Genomic DNA, 15,933 nt, shown 5'->3' with positions numbered 1-15,933 from the left:
ACACAGTTCCATTTCAGAGGACGGCTGAGCCCAGTTTGTTTCCTGCAGCCTCATCTTCCCTCACAAACAGTGAAATCCCTCATGAGCAGTCGGTCACATGGTTCTCCTCCCCTCTCCCCCGGCTGATGGTTCTTCCTCCCCTCTCCCACTGATGGTTCTTCATGGCTCTCCTCCCTCTCCCACTGATGGTTCTTCATGGCTCTCCTCCCTCTCCCACTGATGGTTCTTCATGCCTCTCCTCCCCTCTCCCACTGATGGTTCTCCATGGCGAGAGCACGGCTGTGATGCAGTAATGAGCGCCCCCACATTCCTGCAGCGCTGTTATTCACTCAGCGGCAGTCATGCAGAAGGCCTCTGGCACGGCCTGTGCCAATCCTGACCAATCCTGACCAATCCTGACCGTCCCTGCGCTGACGGTGGGCAAGGGGGGGCATTAGCGCACCCCTCAGGGGGAGCCAGCCATGCACTGACAGTGGGGCAGAAGGGGGCATTAGCGCACGCCCTCAGGGTGAGCCAGCGGAGCGGCTAGCAGTCGGCTTGACACAGGTGTGGTTCTTAGCCCTGGATCCCAACTCGTTATTTTCCAGGAACTTTCGGTTCTTCCAGTTTTCTGTCAGGAGAACAGGAAGTCCAAGGAGAAAGCTCTGGAGGGAAGGCAGAGCGCACATCTCCTCCCTACCTGGCTAACAACAACCGTCATGAAATAGATCCCATCCTAATGGTTCCACGTCTAAATCAGGGACATGAATCTATCAAGAACCCCTTCGTCCCTTCTTCACTAGCTCAGACTCCAGTACCCCCCACAGACTGACTAATAAGAGTGTGGGGGGACAGAAAAAGGGAGAGAAAAGTTTTTCCATCCCAAAATCCTCTACTTCCAACATTCCTCGCCGGGGTTCAAGATTATGTGGGATCCCAAACTCGCAGCAGACATCTTCTTCTGCTCAGTTGGTTGTGCTTGGGTAGTTGTAGCAACGCTAGGCCTCATGAACCAGATGGATGATTCACTGTGTTGTGCAGTGGAAAAGGAGAGATCACTTGAACTCCCCCCCCTCCTCATCCTCCAATCCAGCAACCCCCCCAACCCCAAAACACACCCATCCAACAGTCGACTGCTTCTGACTGCTCGACCAGTCAGACAGAATTGAACAAAAAGTCATAATGAGGTGGTATTAACGCTGCGCCGGCGGCCATTCACACGTCATGAAAGTCTTATTCACAAGCCATTAACTGGGACATGAATTTTTATGGAGTTTAAAAGCGTAATTGAATAGCCTGGTATTCACTTAAATCCAGACCTGTTTTCTGCCCACGGAAACAGACTGCAAGCTTGCATTTAAACTGAGGAACGACGTTTTAGATGACTTGTCAGTCGAGTTAATATGTTAAATGCTTTACATTTTAGCTACTTCAACTGAGTTCAAATCAAATACTCATTCAAATCAACTCATGGGGGAACATGTATCTTTAAAGGGACTGGTGATAAGGGAGGTATGCTTCAGACGGTCTGAAAAACAACCACGTAATCGTGACCCTTTCACCTACCAGTCGTTGTCTACTAAATATTGTAGCACAAACAAACTTTAAAATGAGCAAAAAAGCTACACCATCGAATGAATCATTCTTCTAAAAACCCCACAGACACAGTGGAGCCCTAGAATGGGATCTTTGGTTCAGGCCGATTCCCAGAATCCTTAGAGACACGGAGCAGCGGAGTGACATCCTGAAGGCAAGGAGATTAGCATCCTGCCCCCGGGCTGAGGAGAGCATCTTGCCCCCGGGCTGAGGAGACAGGAGAGCATCTCGCCCCTGGGCAGAGGAGAGAGGAGAGCATCTTGCCCCTGGGCTGAGGAGAGCATCTTGCCCCCGGGCTGAGGAGAGCATCTTGCCCCTGGTCTGAGGAGAGCATCTTGCCCCCGGGCTGAGGAGAGCATCTCGCCCCAGGGCAGAGGAGAGAGGAGAGCATCTCGCCCCAGGGCAGAGGAGAGAGGAGAGCATCTCGCCCCAGGGCAGAGGAGAGAGGAGAGCATCTCGCCCCAGGGCTGAGGAGAGAGGAGAGCATCTCGCCCCAGGGCAGAGGAGAGAGGAGAGCATCTCGCCCCAGGACAGAGGAGAGAGGAGAGCATCTCGCCCCCGGGCTGAGGAGAGCGGAGAGCATCTCGCCCCTGGGCAGAGGAGAGCGGGGCCTCGTGAGCCCGGGTTGAGGGCAGCTGAAGCCCCTTTGATCCTGCTGCGGCCTGGCCAGCGGACACAGCTCAGCCAATCAGCACGCGGCTCAGGGGGCTACCTAGGGCCGGCCCACCGGACCGTACAAGAGTCTCCCTTTAAAACCTGCACAAGGTGGCGAGTCTCTCGTTTTAGAAAAGCAAATAGGCCACAACAGGAAAACAAAATATTTACCCAGCTAAATTGTGGGCCAGATGGGGACACGCGCCCCAGCCTGACTGAGGAGAACAGGCGGTGCCTGTAGGCCTGTCTGCCGCGCCGAAAGGTGCCATTATGCCAGAAGCTTGGTGGAGAGGTGGGTGTGTGAGGCTGGAATGTTAAATACTGGAGGAATGTTATTTATTTTCAGAAACAGCACCACACGCACCCACCTGAAAACACGCACAGTGGCCTCGCTGATGTTCTCTTAGAGGGCGAGCCGAGAGGAATGCTTAAGATCGGCCCTCTCTCTCTTCAGAGATGCAGGGAGGTCAACACAGGACCTCTGCCATGTAGTCACTCCGTCCATAAAGACGCTAACATGCTAGGAGACATGCAGATGTACGAGGGAGGCCAAGACACGATTAAAACATCAATAACAACATTAGTCAATGGTTTGTTTTGATTAAAAACACATCAGATGCCACTCATTTTGACTTAGTGTTAAAATATTCCCTTTTTTGGGACAGATTAGTGATATTTATAGGATTGGGACAGGCCTCGCCTATAAAGATGTCTTGTTCAATTTATAGACTGTCACGTTGTTCTTTTATGAGTATATCACCACTAATCCATCATGATAGAGTGAGAGGGAACTAAGCAGAGAGAGAGAAGGAGAGAGAAGGAGAGAGAGGAGAAATAGTGTGTGTGTGCGTGTGTGTGTGTGTGTGTGTGTGTGTGTGTGTGTGTGTGTGTGTGTGTGGACCGACTAAATTGAGGTTATGCAGTGCAACAGACCAAAATGCTGAGAGAGAGAGAGAGAGAGAGAGAGAGAGAGAGAGAGAGAGAGAGAGAATTGTTGCCCACAGACATTAGTAGAGCAAAGCCTCATCTCCAGAACATGGAGTCAGGTGTCTACCAGTCCACGGTCACCACAACAGAGTTCAAAGGTCACCAACCGTCCTCAGGTAGACTGGACAGTGGCTTCTAAAGACGTCTCAATTACAAATCACATTCATATAAGGGTGGATTTGACACTAGACACAAGACGAATTTCAAATGTACTAGCCAAATAACTGTAATTAAATATTAAGAATGAACTAATGAGACCAGGACTTGAGGAAGTAAAGGTTTAACAAAGGAATTGTTAAGACTTTGCAACTGTATTTCCCTTGATCTGGCTTGGACTACAGAAGAATCCGTGGCAGCCAAAAACAACAGCATCTGCCAAAGCTTAGCATGGCAGACTGAGAACACTGCTGGGCCATGAAAAACGACCCATGATCTCGTAGAGATGCGCTTGTCTACCACTGCCAACCTGTTTGCTGCAGAGCCCTGCTTTGGAAAAGTTCAAATGACTAGGGGGGAGGGGCGTGGGGGTATGGGGGAGGGGCGTGGGGGTATGGGGGAGGGGCTACTAACTACCCCAAATAGCCTTCGCGCGTGAGTGAGTGTGCGTGAGGAAGAGAGAGAATAAGTTCATTCTAAGCATCATTCTCAACTATAGATTTGAGTAAGGGGGTACTTTGCATTGCCTGCTTTAATAATACCACCACAATACAACTGCCCCTGAAACACGGGTCTAATCTACGGCTACTAGATTGTAGGACCTCACTAAACAGCTGGCTATGGGCGGGATCCAGAAACAGCTGTTCAAGAGCCCAGCGCCTGATCCCGGGGTCAAACAGCCCTGCCAACCTACGCATTCAAATAAAAACTTCACCATGCTGTTGATGCCACTTTGGGTAACCGTGATGGGTTTGTTTGAGGTCAGCATCAGTCATTGCATCGTCTTACCTTCTGATAAGCCAGTTGGAGGTAATTGTAGGGTGTGCGTCGCTGGAAATCCTGCACGACCTCCTCGCTGACTTTATGCATTGACTGCGTCCCTATTGTGTCCTCGATGCATCCGTTCAGACAAGAAGCTCTTCGGAGAACCACGTCGAAGAAGCGCAGGTCCGGGTGAGAGGTGTGGAAGGGGTGCTGGTCCGGGTGCGAGGTGTGGAAGGGGTGCTGGTCCGGGTGAGAGGTGTGGAAGGGGTGCTGGTCCGGGTGAGAGGTGTGGAAGGGGTGCTGGTCCGGGTGAGAGGTGTGGAAGGGGTGCTGGTCCGGGTGAGAGGTGTGGAAGGGGTGCTGGTCCGGGTGAGAGGTGTGGAAGGGGTGCTGGTCCGGCTGAGAGGTGTGGAAGGGGTGCTGGTCCGGGTGAGAGGTGTGGAAGGGGTGCTGGTCCTCGCACATCCCCCTGCACCGGACCCGAGTCCGCCGGACCTCTGCGTAACTACGCAGCGCTCCCTCCATGAAGCGCACCACGGAGGAATAGTCGCCTTTGTAAAACGCTATGACTCCATTGTCGTATAAAAGATCGTATGGCTCTAACGAAGCAAATGAAGAGGATATCAAGACGGCTCGAAGGACGATTGACAAGATACCACCCATGGCAAAGTTGACATCCATCTTTGGTTTGTCGGCGGGGCTACAGGGCGAAGCGAGGAGAAGAGAGCGGCTTGCGAGGTCGGATAGTCTGAGAGTCGCATAAGCCAAGCGGTTATAAAGTCTATCTGAATCCCATTTAAGACCTCCTTTGGTCACGCCGGCGTTCAGGAAGGCAGCGGGGGAGGAAATTGGACTTCTTCAGTCAGGGACCAGGGACACATTTTGTGTAATGACCACACTCTCACTCCGCTGACTCCTCCCCCCTCTCCACTGGTTGGGAATTAATGACCATAGCAGATTGAGTTCCTCCTTGAAGTGGGTCTTTGAGAGTAGGATACTAAGCTATTTACAGGAGGTAAATGAGTTTTAAAGATGTGCTTTATTTATTATTTACACAGTATTACTAAATACATATAAATAATTTAAGTTAGCTTATGGGGAATTGTAGGCTATTAAAGTCAAATATTATATATTTACAACATGGGACCAGATCGGATAGCCCATCACAATGAGGTTAGAGTTTACGGGTCACGGGTTCAAACATTTAGGCTAAGGACGTTTACTGGAATGATGAATGGAATTAATGATTGACCATAACGATGAACGGAATGAATAGTTGACCATATTAAGTGAAGGAAAGAATGAATTACATCAACATGGGTTTGCGTGTCCAGGCAGGAGACAGGGTCAGATCTGCCAGAGGGCTTCAAGTCGCTCAGAAGAGCCATGCGTGGCCCCTGGACAGCAGATAGAGCAGCTCAGACCCCTGCCTGGCCCCTGGAGAGCAGGTAGAGCAGCTCAGACCCCTGGATGGCCCCTGGGTAGCAGATAGAGGAGCTCAGACCCCTGCCTGGTCCCTGGGTAGCAGACAGAGCAGCTCAGAGCCCTAGTGTGGCCCCTGGGTAGCAGGTAGAGCAGCTCAGAGCCCTGCCTGGTCCCTGGGTAGCAGGTAGAGCAGCTCAGACCCCTGCTTGGCCCCTGGGTAGCAGGTAGAGGAGCTCGAGAGCAGAGGAGGAGGTGGGTAGGGGTGGGACGTAAACAGGTAGGCTAAGCTTAGGTGGATCTACATACTAAATACATGGATCAAAGGCAGGAAGCTACCTCGTAGTCACCGTGGTAACAGGGTGGTAACTCCAACACTTCACCTCAGAAAGTAGTCCCTGTAGTCTAGTAGTGTACTTTCTCCACATACATCTAAAGCCTTTAACTTGCTTGGTAATAAGGGGTTAACTTCTTCCATTGATGCGTTTATATGACTTAACCTAAACCAGTGTACAGCAAGCTGTGCCGATGTATACAGTAACATGACCTCTAGTAACCCCTACACAACCAACCAATCACTGGACAATGTCTCCCTCTTGTGGAAATCAGTGGGGGATTCTAAAAGTGCCCTCGCAGGCGACATTATTCAGCTATGAAGGAGGAGCGCCCCCTGCTGTTCTCTCGCTCAGCAGAGGGCAATCAATCCATTAACCAGGTTTCCCAAAAGCTTCTTTCGTTAGGAGGCTCTTTAGCCCATTCAGTTGACCAATCAGAGAGCTTGCCCAGACCAGTTGACCAATCAGAACGCTCTAAATGAATGGCCCAAGAGCCTCATAACGAAAGAAGCTTTTCAGTGCAGTGATCTAGCCATTGGATCACATTTCCAGTGGTGAAGGCTATGGGCTATATGCACAACTCCAGTACTTCCTGAAATTAGACATGCTTTTCTATTTTCCTGTCTTACACTATTGGATGAAGTGATTATTCAGGTGTGCCTGATCATTGTGCTGCAGTCAGACACACCTGATTAATCACTTCATCCAATAGTGTAAGACAGGAAATAGAGAAGCATGTCTGATACTCAGGAAGTACTGGAGGTGTGCATATAGCCCATGGAAGGATATAGTCGGGGAGCTTCTAATGGGTTCCCCTTGTGATTATGGTAGAAGTATTTACGCCTATACTATGTTATATAAGTTGCACTTTACCTGAGAGTTGTACTGTCCAGATCAGTATGACTCACTTTCAGTATAAATACCGCCCACCTGTGCCATCGAATTGCTAGTTTTTCGGTGGCGTACAGTAGCTGGAAGAAGTGTTTATGAGAGGTGTTCAGTTCACGTGTGTTTGTAAGTCAGAGGACCCCAGATCAAACCAAGTGAGGGTGGAGGCAATACTGATGATTGGTTGGTTCGCTCAGCCGTCCAATCAGGAAGAGGGACATTTTGAAAAAAAGAGGCGGTTATTTTAAACACCTGTGGTGTATCAGAATGTAAAGAAGCTTTACTCACATCACATTTAATAGAATGTTTATTTGCATAATGTTTAGTTCCAGCAAAATATAAAGTTGACACACCAGTAACTTATGACTTTTATTGTCAAACCACAGATAAACCAAATAACTAAAAAAATAAACATTCGATCAGTTGCACACATACAAGTCATGAAAACAACGTTACAGTCCAGTACATCAGTATTTACAACGCCTCTGGTAACGGGGCTCTGGACCTTGTGCTGGACTTCTTCTGTCGTCTTTTCGTTCCCTAGACGTAGTCTGTTCCTGTTATGGACGCTGGCTGAAATTTGGGGCTTTTGATGGATGACCTCATACTTGGTTTCGGGCACCTGCACGCAAGGAAAGCTCCGCCCAGCAGACTGAGGATGGACCCGGTCCAGCTCACGAACAGGGCGCTGCCGAACTCAAACCTACAGAGACAAGACCAGATACTTCAGGCTCAATCCTGCTAATTACCCAACAATTATTCAGAAAAAATACAGGTATATATCTACAATGTATCATTGAAATGTTAAAGGGAATTTTTGAACTAGGGCCTCATTTTTGACTTACAATGTTTTTGACTGTTTGGCTGTAGATAGCTTTGGGTCGTCCCAATTTCCACTGGTGGCTAACGCTAGTGCAACACGTTAGTCGCATGAGGCCCTAGTTCAAAAACTCCAGAATATCCCTTTAACATTTACTGCAGTGAGTTATGGCTTCATACTATTCATGTCATAAGATGACAAGTGTCACATTCACTATTAAACCGACCTGTCCTGGTTTTCGTTGTCAAAGGACTGGACAATGTTGCTCGCAAACCAAGAAGTAACCGACAGGGCCAAAGAGCCTAGAGACGCCAAGACAAGAGGAGGACATTATGAAGCACTGTGACTCTCCAACCCTTTAGCCTAATTCACTGCTAAATGGTTATAAATAAAGCAGTAGGTTATGTCTATCTCACCGGCAATCATGAAGGAGATTCCTCCAGCCATGGTAGCACTATTCTTCGCCTGCTTGTTTGAATTAAGGCAGTTGGTGCACTTTAACCCCACGGTGGCCACCAGCACCCCACAGATGGAGAACAGGGCACTGAGCAGCATGATGGCGCGGGTGGCCTGCACCTCAACTGAACACAGGAACAAGTTGTGTGAGGGGAAGGGGGTGTTAGGGGTACTAAAATGTAGCTTATGTACAGTACATGAAACACTCCAAAGCCTCACGATACTACAATAACAGCTTTCCTTTCTGTCACAGGTACCACACTTTCTATATGTATTCACTAACTTAAACTTTATCAACACATTAAAGAACTAGTCTACAGTATGATTCAACAAGGGAGTAGCAATGAACTAAGACGGCGGTCTCTCTTTGTGCTGATGCTTAGAGAGTGAGGGGCCGGGAGAGACGTAAGGAGAGACGTGGACTTACCTCTCTGGTTGATAAACGACTCGTAAGGCTCACAGGCGTAGTTTCCAGATCGGGCGATAGAGCACGACCTCCATAGTCCCAGATACTCTTCTACCCTAGAGAGACCGTCGCCCTGTTTGGGGGAGACTCGTTTCCACTCAACCATAAACGTGGCAGCTATGGTGGCGGAAAGACCGATCAACGCCAAAACGTATCCGATGAGTTGAGCTGCTGAGCTTGCCATAATATTTCAAGTATTATAAAAATGGCAAAACAATACACAAACTTAAATGTTGAGAAAGATAAAAACAGACGAGAAATAGACCAGTTTTCAATCTTTTTGATATTGAATATTTGTTCTTATTATCCAATGCAAATCTCTTAAAACATCCCAGCTGTTGTCTGGACCATTATCTGTTGTGTTCTGGCCCTCATCTCTCTCTTGCTTGTATTTAAACCCAGGGGGATGTCCATGTCCAAGGAAGTTATGTCACATAAGCAAGGTGACTGTAAAAGGTGACAAAGCATTCTTTCATGTGGATGACAAAAGATTCAGCAACTACAAATTTAGCTCTCGCTAAAAAACACCAACTCATGACTTCTTCTTTTTATGTTTTTTGTTACCACACCCCAGTGATTCACCACAATTTCAGAGTGGGCGGTGTAACTTGGTAGGTTAACATTTAGTGATCTCTCTAATATCTCCGAAAAGAAAGTTATTAAACATTGTGACACAAAATAAAGCAACTCTTCAAAAATTAAAACGTTTTTTTTACCCTGTATTAAAAGATACAGTACGTGTTGTCTGACAGTAATGCTTATGTACATTCAATAATGCTTATGTAACTTGCATATGTGCAGTTATCATTAACAGTAACTGGCATGGCTAGTGTGAGGAACTCCATCCTCCCCCGACAAACCAAACTTGTGTGTGACGGTAGAGTCCGTTCTCACTATGGCTGTGAGTGCTGGATCCTGAAGACCACCCTGCAGACGTCCCTAGATGGCTGCCACACCAGAACGCTGCGTTCAGTACTTAACATCAACAACAGCGAGCATGTCACCAACAAGCTTCTGTATGGGGGGTCACCAAGGGGGAGGGAGAACATAGCAGCCAGGAGAACGAGGCTGGTTGGTCACTGCCAGAGACACCAGGAGCCCCCAGCCAGGAAACGGGTGCTGTGGGAGCCGACACACGGGCGTCGGTCACGAGGGCGTCCCACACTAACGTACGGGGACGTACTCAAGAAAGACGCAGGGGCGGAACGTACCGGCGAGCTGGCCAGATGTATGGAGGATCAGGAGGTGCAGAGGAAGGGCTCGTCCAAGGACGACCTGGAGAGAACAGACAGTAGAGACCGTACTAAAGGCCCAGGTAGAACATCAGGGTTGGTCTCACATCGTTGGTCTCACTTCAGTTCACTTCACTCCAATCCAAAGCGATTCCATACCGTTCCATAGAGATACATTAAATTCAAACATGCTATTATTTAATCCCTTAATATGTACTGTATACAGCAGGGCAGGAGTAAAGATCATTGGTGTTTATGATTATTCTCCCGACACTACAAACACCTTGCATGACAACTATTTTCCACCACCACAGTTGAGAGAGAGAGAGAGGTCATACACCGTGTGAACTCTGAACTCACACGCTGCGAGAGTGATTCGTATTGTGACACACTTTTGAGTTGACAAACTGAAGGGTTGGTCACATGGTCATCACATGACAAACAGCTGATTGACCCACAGACTCCCACTGTACTTCCTGTGGTCACTGACACCAAATCACAAGCTATAGTGAGGAGCACGCACACACACGCAAGCACACACAAGTGTAAATGGTGAATGGACTGCACTTATATAGCGCTTTTCCACCTTAGCGGCACTCAAAGCGCTTTACAATGGCCTCTCATTCACCCATTCACACACACACTCACACACCAATGGCGGCAGCTGCCATGCAAGGTGCTAACCTGCTCATTGGGAGCAATTTGGGGTTAGGTGTCTTGCTCAAGGACACTTCGACATGTGGACAGTCGGAGCTGGGATTCGAACCGCTGACCCTTCGATCACTGAACGACCCGCTCTACCAACTGAGCTACAGCCGCCCCAGTGTAAGCATACACAGGCACACAAGCAGGCAAGTATACTCTTTCTCTCTCTCTCACACACACACACACACACACACACACACACACACACACACACACACACACACACACACACACACACACACACACACACACACACACACACACACACACACACACAGGGTAGGGTAGATCCTCATTGTTTTGTAGGTCCCAATGCTCTGTTCACCTCTCTTATCGCTGGACTCTGCACAGTGAACCATACATGTCAGAGTATCAACACACTTCATCAGACTCAGAAAAGCCTGGGGGATAAAACAAGCGCTCCCCCCCACCACTATCAGACCTCAAACTGTACCTACTGTAGCTGTGCGCTCACACCCTGTATCACAACACTGTGACAGTTTGCGCGGAGAAGAGTTGGCAGGTCATATATGTCATGGGAAAAGGGTAAGAAACCACACCTAATAATTAGGCTAATGCTATATTATTGTAACGGCTCAGTATTTATTTTGCATTAGGCTAATTTTGTATTTTCCTTATTATCTGACTATTCTTGTTGCTCGTTACCCTTAGAGGAGTTCTACATGTCTGTTTCCTTCCTCTGGTCAGTTGTTGACTTCATGTTTGGATGAAACCGACGCTTTGGGCAACCTGACCAGTTGTAAATAATACGTGTGTAACAAATAAAGATAACTATGACTATAACTAATCACAGCTAAGTTTGATAAAAATCCAGGTGCTTTTTTCTGAGTTCTGAGGAGCAGGAGGGGCTTGTGGGCCCTCATCACCACGCGAGGGCCTTCTTCACTGAGCCCAACGTGAGGCCATACGAGGACTAGGAGCCTTGCCTCAAGCAGCCTATGACTCTGAGTTATGAGTCTCCACGCACTGCATTCTGGGAAGGGTGATGTCTTCCTGCACGCAGAGGTTGCGACAGGGTAGCGGGTAGCGTGGGAGAGAAAGTACTAAATTTAAGTTGGAATTTGTGTTATATGTCACTTCCAGACAACAATTGGTGGTGTATGATTTATGATATATAATGCTGATTTTCACTGATACTGTAGCCTACAGAACAGTCATAGGGACTAGGTTGACTCTTCATAGTGTGTAAATGATAGTGTGTGTGTGTGTGTGTGTGTGTGTGCTCATGTGTGTGTTAATGAGCAGTCATTAACTCATTATTGCACTAGCCCAGTGTCCATGTCTCTGGGAGGGGCAGAAGGGCACTAGTCCTGTGTCCATGTCTCTGGGAGGGGCAGAAGGGCACTAGTCCTGTGTCCATGTCTCTGGGAGGGGTAGAGGGGCACTAGCCCAGTGTCCATGTCTCTGGGAGGGGTAGAGGGGCACTAGCCCAGTGTCCATGTCTCTGGGAGGGGTAGAGGGGCACTAGCCCAGTGTCCATGTCTCTGGGAGGGGTAGAGGGGCACTAGTCCTGTGTCCATGTCTCTGGGAGGGGTAGAGGGGCACTAGCCCAGTGTCCATGTCTCTGGGAGGGGTAGAGGGGCACTAGCCCAGTGTCCATGTCTCTGGGAGGGGCAGAAGGGCACTAGCCCAGTGTCCATGCCTCTGGGAGGGGTACAGGGCTTAGAAAATAAAACTTTTCCTAATACAGTGTTTATCTAATTGTCCCCGATGGCCAGTAGGCCTATACCATTACAGAATATAGCGATCACTAGTGATACAAGTGTAGTAAATGTTAGTGAAATCAAAGTCCTACAATGCAAACAAGAATGGGCGTTTTTATCTTGATTCGTAGTCGTCAAGGTCATGTTGACTGGATCAATCGCCTTTGAAGTTTGGCAGATTCATTCCAAAATGAGTCGAGCGCCCTCTTACGGCGGTTACAGGAACAACACGCCTGACAGAGTGTCGCATCTTATAACCTAGTCTAAACTCTAGGCCACGACCTTTTGATTATGAAGTGTGTATTAAAAGCCCCTGCCTTGCTTTGACGGGGACTATTATAGTTTATTTGTAGACCAATATGAAAATCAGCTGTAAAGCTAAATAGAGAGCACGGTCTAAAGGATTTGACTGAGCAGCATCTCAAGATTGTCTTGGCGTGCATCTAGCAGCAGCCTCAGGACTGAGCTCTCAAACCAGTCTGATGTCATTCCTGCATCTCTCATCGAGCCCTGAGCCAAACAGACCGACTATTTTTACACCCAATGGTGGGAATGTTCTCATCTCACCATCCTCGACCACACCACCATCCAGCAGTGGAGCTTATAGGCATTTCAACTCGATTGGCACCCAGAATACTGAGGGACAAACGGAATATATTGCCAACCTTTCTCTGGAACAGTTGGGGCTGTGTGACAAGTCAGGACAATAACATGATCCCAGGTGTGGCCCCACGACTGATAACTTCTGTGACAGTTTATCAATCTACCAAACTTAATTCAACAGAAGGGGAACGCGTGTCATTTATATGACACGATCAGATAAAATAAAAGTGAACTAGGCCTATATTAACAATCATAGAAGCCAAGATTATGTTCTTATAGACTTGATAGCCTGTCTGCATGTGTTCTCTATCCTACCGGTTTTTCCTGAAGACGAGCCTGAGGCTCTAGTCTCTCAATCGAGGCAGATGTAAATGATGTACTACGTTAAAGGCTCGGCTCGCATTTGCAGAGGTAAATAACTCAGTAAACATTCTTGTTATATCCGCTGGTTTGGCCGAGTTTGCGTCTGAAGGGTGAGCGGGTTCTCACGGGTTCTCACGGGTTCTCACGGCTGAGCGCGTTACTTCTGCTGACTCAATGATGGGCGGGTACCGTTTCTTCAGGGACGTTCCTTCCCTCACCTTCCTCCCAGGTAAAGCATTGGATGGCAAATTAGTCCAGACGTTTAATGAACTGAAACGGAGTGACATTGTTTTGTGTGTGTGTGTGTGTGTGTGTGTCATTGTATTGAATTGACCAGCTCGATTATACAATTATTAATTTCAGGAAGAATTGGTGACGCCGCAGCGCTCGGACAGGTAAGGAGTTTATCTGAGAATGCAAACATGTCCAGTTTGTCCATTTCCAGGTGATCTTGTGTTCCTGTGGTCACGGAAGTGTGTGATACTGTGTTGGATCAGGTCAGGTGATGCATTTCGTTGGATTAATCTTCCGTATTATTGATTGACTTGAGTAACCGCAGACTAGCCGACACCTGCTGCTAAAAGACTAGTCTCCAGTAACACGATATTATCTTACAGATGGATCCCGGGATGAGATGGGCCGCTAAATACTGTGCATTAGGCATATATACTGTGTATTAGGCTTATATACTGTGTATTAGACATATATACTGTGCATTAGGAATATATACTGTGCATTAGGCATATATACTGTGTATTAGGCCTATATATATATATATATAAATAAAACGTACTTACTTACTTATTATATATACTGTGCATTAGGCCTATATATTAGTACAGTAGGCTATTTATACATATTGGAGTATAATATGTCTGTAGCCAATAGGCTATTGAAATGTTAATAGCACCAGTCACTTATTTGGATACTGTCTGAAAGCCAGTACGTGTAGGGTACTTGCACACCTGTGGTATAACTACTACAGCCGATTTAATCAAACGTGACATTTCTGTGCCGCAGCACGGTGGCAAAGATCACGATTACATGATCAAACTTGTAATACTCCACCCAGAACACGATCATCCGACTGATTGTTCCCAGCAGAACCGCAGAACTACGATTCTCCTCTCACTTGTTCCCCATGCAGCTGGAAACTAGGACTGAAATGTGCTCTTCAGTTTCAGTCATTGTTTCTGGTAGTGTGTGTGACATTACTTTCTACAGCCACACGTGTGAAGAGATTGTGACTATACTACAGGGTATTATAAACACACACATCTAGGCCTCATCCACATATGAGTTGATGTATTTTCCAAGAAAAGTGTAATTTCCAGGGGCTGTGGTGTGTGGATATCTCTCTTTAGAGAGACCATGTATGCGTGGATGACATAACAGGGAGGGGGCAGTGCGGTGGTGTTGCCACTTGCTGGAGAACCATCAGTATCTCAGGTATGTGGGGCAACCGGCTCTGCTAGGCGCCTCTGGCCCGTTTCCTGGTTCGATCCCCCGGGGGGAAGTGTATTAGGGAGCAGGGTGAAGTGTATTAGGGTGCGGGCTGAAGTGTATTAGGGAGCAGGGTGAAGTGTATTAGGGTGCGGGGTGAAGTGTATTAGGGTGCGGGGTGAAGTATATTAGGGTGCGGGCTCAAGTGTATAAGGGTGTATTAGGGTGCGGGGTGAAGTATATTAGGGAGCAGGGTGAAGTGTATTAGGGTGCGGGGTGAAGTGTATTAGGGAGCAGGGTGAAGTGTATTAGGGTGCAGGGTGAAGTGTATTAGGGTGCAGGGTGAAGTGTATTAGGGTGCGGGGTGAAGTGTATTAGGGTGCGGGGTGAAGTGTATTAGGGTGCGGGGTGAAGTATATTAGGGAGCAGGGTGAAGTGTATTAGGGTGCAGGGTGAAGTGTATTAGGGTGCGGGGTGAAGTGTATTAGGGTGCGGGGTGAAGTGTATTAGGGTGCGGGGTGAAGTGTATTAGGGTGCGGGGTGAAGGTATTAGGGTGCGGGGTGAAGTTATTAGGGTGCGGGGTGAGGTTATTAGGGTGCGGGCTGAAGTGTATTAGGGTGCGGGGTGAAGTTATTAGGGTGCGGGGTGAAGTTATTAGGGTGCAGGGTGAAGTGTATTAGGGTGCAGGGTGAAGTGTGTTAGGGTGCGGGGTGAAGTGTATTAGGGTGCAGGGTGAAGTGTATTAGGGTGCAGGGTGAAGTGTATTAGGGTGCGGGGTGAAGTATATTAGGGTGCGGGCTCGAGTGTATTAGGGTGCGGGGTGAAGTATATTAGGGTGCGGGCTGAAGTGTATTAGGGTGCGGGGTGAAGTGTATTAGGGTGCGGGCTCAAGTGTATTAGGGTGCGGGGTGAAGTGTATTAGGGTGCGGGGTGAAGTGTATTAGGGTGCGGGGTGAAGTGTATTAGGGTGCGGGGTGAAGTGTATTAGGGTGCGGGGTGAAGTGTATTAGGGTGCGGGGTGAAGTTATTAGGGTGCGGGGTGAAGTGTATTAGGGTGCGGGGTGAAGTGTATTAGGGTGCGGGGTGAAGTGTATTAGGGTGCGGGGTGAAGTGTATTAGGGTGCGGGGTGAAGTGTATTAGGGTGCGGGGTGAAGTGTATTAGGGTGCGGGGTGAAGTGTATTAGGGTGCGGGGTGAAGTGTATTAGGGTGCGGGGTGAAGTGTATTAGGGTGCAGGGTGAAGTGTATTAGGGTGCGGGGTGAAGTGTATTAGGGTGCGGGGTGAAGTGTATTAGGGTGCGGGGTGAAGTGTATTAGGGTGCAGGGTGAAGTGTATTA

The 15,933-nt window shown here is 48.2% G+C and overlaps 2 protein-coding genes across 2 annotated transcripts in view; both read right to left on the bottom strand.

Moving 5' to 3' along the window:
• Positions 1-5,014, bottom strand: part of p3h2 (prolyl 3-hydroxylase 2) — a 52,979-nt gene extending 47,965 nt beyond the window's left edge. The window contains exon 1 of the mRNA XM_084459223.1: positions 4,162-5,014. Coding sequence (XP_084315349.1) covers positions 4,162-4,818 — 657 coding nt within the window. The 5' untranslated portion in view covers positions 4,819-5,014. The remainder of the gene's footprint in view (positions 1-4,161) is intronic.
• Positions 5,015-7,322: 2,308 nt separating this feature from the next.
• On the bottom strand, positions 7,323-8,708 carry LOC311326349 (claudin-7-A; the record flags this gene model as incomplete). The annotated part of the gene is made up of 4 exons (XM_084459238.1): positions 7,323-7,485; positions 7,829-7,904; positions 8,019-8,183; positions 8,486-8,708. 4 exons carry the CDS (start codon positions 8,706-8,708, stop codon positions 7,323-7,325), a joined length of 627 nt encoding a protein of 208 aa, XP_084315364.1.
• Positions 8,709-15,933: the final 7,225 nt, after the last annotated feature.

This window comes from Borostomias antarcticus (assembly GCF_949987555.1).
Source record: "Borostomias antarcticus genome assembly, chromosome: 26".
Lineage (NCBI taxonomy): Eukaryota > Metazoa > Chordata > Actinopteri > Stomiiformes > Stomiidae > Borostomias > Borostomias antarcticus.
This window is presented reverse-complemented; position numbering and strand designations above follow the sequence as displayed.